Below are 4,106 nucleotides of genomic sequence, written 5' to 3'. Positions count from 1 at the left end.
TAGGGAAATGTGTCCTCACAAAGGTTCATCCTAACGGCTAGAGATCAGGTTGAATGCCTGGAAGAGGAGATTTTTAGCCTTCCCCCAAAAACTTGCTGTTTTACATTAGTTGTTATAAGCCTGAATAACCTTCCAGTCCATGTAAATAGTCACTCCTGGAAACTCTGCCTTCGATGACTTCCTGTGGCAATGAGTTTGATGGTCTAATGACCTGCACCTACCGCATGAACAAAGCGTTTCCTTTGCTCAGGTTTGACTCTGTCCCCTTCCACTGACAGCGCCCTTGTTCTTGTGATGTGCCACGGGGAAGGCAGGTTGAACACCCAGCTGGGAGAACACCTGAGCTAGCAGAGGGTTGATCTTGGTTGGGCTCATCCCTAGCCAGTGAAGACTGGTTAGCTAAGGCACTGGGATCTCTCTTCCACTGGAAAATCACCCAGTTAGGGGCCTCAGATTACATTTCCAAGCACAGGCACAGCTGGAAGTAGCAAAAGCACCCAGGTTATGCCCCTGCTAAGGTACTGCCTTTGCTGGATCCTACCTGGAGTCTCTGCCTTGTTATTGTAGAGCTCCAGCCTTTTGGCTTGGCCAGAACACAGTGGGGCTGTTCACCCTAACAACAGGTTAAGGGCAGGGTGCTCCGTGCTAAGACCATGAGCTCTTTGGGGCAGGGATGAGGACTCCCCACGGTGGTATCCAGAACCAGCCCCTTTGGGACTTGACCTCAGTTGAATCAAAACACATCAGCCTTTCCCCTCTTGAACCTGGTAGGCATTGCAGGGCCCTGTTGGAAGCAGCTCACCTGTTCCGGATTTGATCCAGCCTCTCTTGCATGGCTTCCTCTCTCATGTCACTCTGGACACGATAGACCTGGGTGCGGCTGCAAGGACAGCGGGCGTCTAGTCGGACACACTTCTTGACAACTGTTGCTCGATTGCCAAGAAGCGGCCAACCATTCCACTCCAGACCAGCACTGGGAAGATTCCCAGTCCTTACATGAACCCTTCAGTCTATAACCGAGGTACCGCCCCAATGGCAGGACAAGGAACTAACCTAGGAATGACCCAAGAGTCAGTCTGTGACCTCCAAAATAAGCAGGCTCCTCACCATCATGTTAAAGCCTGATGGAAGTCCTACTAGAGCCCAGGAGGTCTGAGTTGCTGTGTAATGACTGAGTGGGCATGGTCGCTTCATGCTGTGGAAGGTCCTGGCTTCTCCCTCTCTCTGTCCTAATACACTGCTTTATAAGGAAGAAGTTAAGCTCCTGAGCTCTGTGATGAGCCACTGCCTGCACTGGGCATGATCTTTGACCAGTGGAAATCAGCACAGCCCCATCAAGCTTGTGGTGCTGATATGCACCCTGGGAGGAGCAAGTCCTTTGGTCCAGTCCCAAGCCCATTCAGCTCCCAATGAAACTCATTACCTTCTCTTTGCCCTCCCTCACTTCCCTGGGGGAGCTTGACTCCAGCACAGCACCTCATGAGCCAGGCCAAAGAGTTTCCACGAGGATGAGTACAAGGACTTTACCTCCATCGTATGAACTGGACCTTTGTTCTCCCGTCCGAAAGAGAATGGTTAGATGCCGCCAACTCCGGCAGTCTGCTGTTAGAGACTTGAACCATCTAAGAGCAAGAGGGTAAAGCAAAGCCAATTACTGCCAGCAGCATCTCAGCCTGATGGGAACTGGGATGAAGCTCAAGTCTTCACCAGATAGACAGCCTGCTTTACAGCCTACTTTCACAGGAGGCTCGCTGCACCCTCGTGTGCTGCTTTCACAGTCCCACTACTCAGAAGCTGCTTGCCAAGACTGCATGGATCATGCTCTGGAGCACAGGATATGCCAAACCTCTGCTCCAACTGCCTGATATTACACATGGGAATGTAAAGCCACTGGTGCTTTATGTGCAAGAAAAGCCATTTCTTTGCCTCTTGTGTCTCTATGGGCCTGAAGTCAATGGGAGCCTTTCGCTTCACTTGCGACAGGCATCCTGCTACGGGATGCTTCAGAAGAAGGTAGGGAAACAGAATACAACCAGCGACTTTGAGGTAAAGCTGCCCAGGCAGAGAGGCTAGTCCTTCCTGGCCCAGTCAGATCAGCCTGTCCCCTTGTAGAAGGATGACTGCTTAGCCCCTTAGACGGGTCCAAGCCGACTGCCAAGGGCCAGGTTTCCAGCCCACAAGCATCCTTCTGAGAGTAGCTGGGGAGGGGGGTGCAAAGGGGACACTTGTGAAGATCTGGCCCTTATATTCATCCCAGAATGGAAATACCTGTGACCTGGTCATTCCTGTATCAGCAGGGCCCATCCTGTTTTCTGTCCCGTTTTCTGATCTGGTTTCTGACCTGGTTTCTGCTTTGCCTTCCAATTTCTGCTTAAAGAGCTTGGAAGCTTCTTCTTCGATCTGAAAGGGAAGCAAAACCAGCCATACCCTTTTTGGGCAGCTCGGCCCGCAACTCACCAAGGGGATCAGAGCCTAGAGCACACTGGGCTTGGCTACACGTAGCCTTTTCAGAGCGGGATTAGCCCCAAATCGCCATTTTTAAGGCACATTCAGGGAGCATATCCAAACGGGTGCGCCCTGAATGCACCTTAAAAATGGTGATTTTAGGTTAATCCCACCTAAATTTGATACAAGTACCTCATTTAGGCGCGATTAACTAAATCGCATTAACCCATATGTAGATGGTTAATGTGCATTAACACCGTGTGCGTCAATGAACGCACACTGCATTCATGTGCATTAGCGTGGCTACACATGGGCTAATGTGACTTAGCTACGCGAGTCTAAATGTAATGTCCCTTAATGCGCACTAGTGTGTCTATGCATAGACGTGCACCTAAATGGCCTTAATGTACCTTAAACAAAGGCACATTAAGTTTAGCAACACATAACTACACACGCACACACTCCCACCGTGTAGGTGAGAGACCTCCATGGCTATTGCACCCCCAGAGCCTGAGACTGGAATTGGAGCCCCCTGCTTACTGCCAGGTACCATCCTAGCTTGGTACCATAAAGCAGCGCGACTTGCCGGATCAGGACCATACACAAGCCTTTCCTGGCTACCATTCAGCTGGTTGCCCTGGAGGGTTTGACCCTTCATTGCATTAAAGGCTGCAGTCCCGGCCCTTGCACTGCACTAGCCCAGGATGGGGCATTATTCTGCCACAACCGTCTTTCGCATAGTAAAGGGTAGTTAGCAACGTGATGCTGAGCCAGATGGTTACACTTTCCCGTTGTTGTCCAAGTGCCCGGGCCTTACAACCTCAGTGCCCACCAGGCACCTTGGCATTACATCCAGTTACCTTCCCTTCTAATGAACAGGTCAGGCTCAAGCCTTCGCCCCAGGGCCCCTCTGATAAATGCCTGCTAAATCTTGGTCTCATTCCACCCTCCCCCAACATTAGCATCTAAGGGCCCAAGCACCACACAGAGGGGTTTCTCCTGCTCAGCTTTTTGGCACTCAAACGTTGTAACAGGCTCCCCTCTGCGACTGTCCTGGTATCTGAGCATTAAAGGTCTGTCCCCGATTCAGCATCCAGGCGATGGACAGCTTTCATGGGCTTTGGCAACCTCACTGCAGATGTTGTACCCTGCCTGGGTCACCTTGCTGAGGCGCTCACTCAGAGATGGGCAGGCTCTCCTCACCTTCCTCAGCCAGTGCTCCAGCACAGACACCGTCTCCATCTCCATCACTTCAGTATCCTGAGACGAGCAAGATGGGGTGAGTCTGGCTTTTACCCCTGGTATTCCCCACCAGGGCCCTGCAACACAGCCAGACTATACTCCTCCCCACTTTTACCTGAGTCTTGCAGGCTGGGAGCGGGAAGCCAGCTACTTTACGGGCCATGATATATGTGGTCCACAAGGAAATAATCATCCTAGCGCACCTTCCCCCGGGAGGCGAACCCTCCCTCAGGCCACCTCTCCCGTGGGACCCCGGTGGCCACTGCAGTAAGAACTCTGATGTCAGAGCAGCTTTATTGCATCACGTGGCTCCAACCCGCAGCAACCGCCGATGAAGTAACAATGGCACAAAATACCTCACCAGCCCGTCTCCTCCACTGGCATGACCAGGCAGGGAAGGGGAACCCGCGTGTTCACAG

At 52.0% G+C, this 4,106-nt stretch overlaps 1 protein-coding gene across 1 annotated transcript in view; it reads right to left on the bottom strand.

Annotated features, from left to right (window-relative positions):
* The window catches only part of SPATA19 (spermatogenesis associated 19), a 4,701-nt gene extending 821 nt beyond the window's left edge, over positions 1-3,880 (bottom strand). The window contains exons 1-5 of the mRNA XM_006020426.2: positions 3,803-3,880; positions 3,649-3,705; positions 2,269-2,400; positions 1,528-1,622; positions 803-880 (exon numbers count right to left, since the gene is read on the bottom strand). Of these exons, the coding sequence (XP_006020488.2) occupies positions 803-880; positions 1,528-1,622; positions 2,269-2,400; positions 3,649-3,705; positions 3,803-3,880 (440 nt within the window). The remainder of the gene's footprint in view (positions 1-802; positions 881-1,527; positions 1,623-2,268; positions 2,401-3,648; positions 3,706-3,802) is intronic.
* Positions 3,881-4,106: the final 226 nt, after the last annotated feature.

This window comes from Alligator sinensis, unplaced genomic scaffold (genome assembly GCF_000455745.1).
Source record: "Alligator sinensis unplaced genomic scaffold, ASM45574v1 scaffold278_1, whole genome shotgun sequence".
NCBI lineage: Eukaryota > Metazoa > Chordata > Crocodylia > Alligatoridae > Alligator > Alligator sinensis.
The sequence above is the reverse complement of the archived record's forward strand: the minus strand, read 5'-3'. Positions and strand labels throughout refer to the sequence as shown.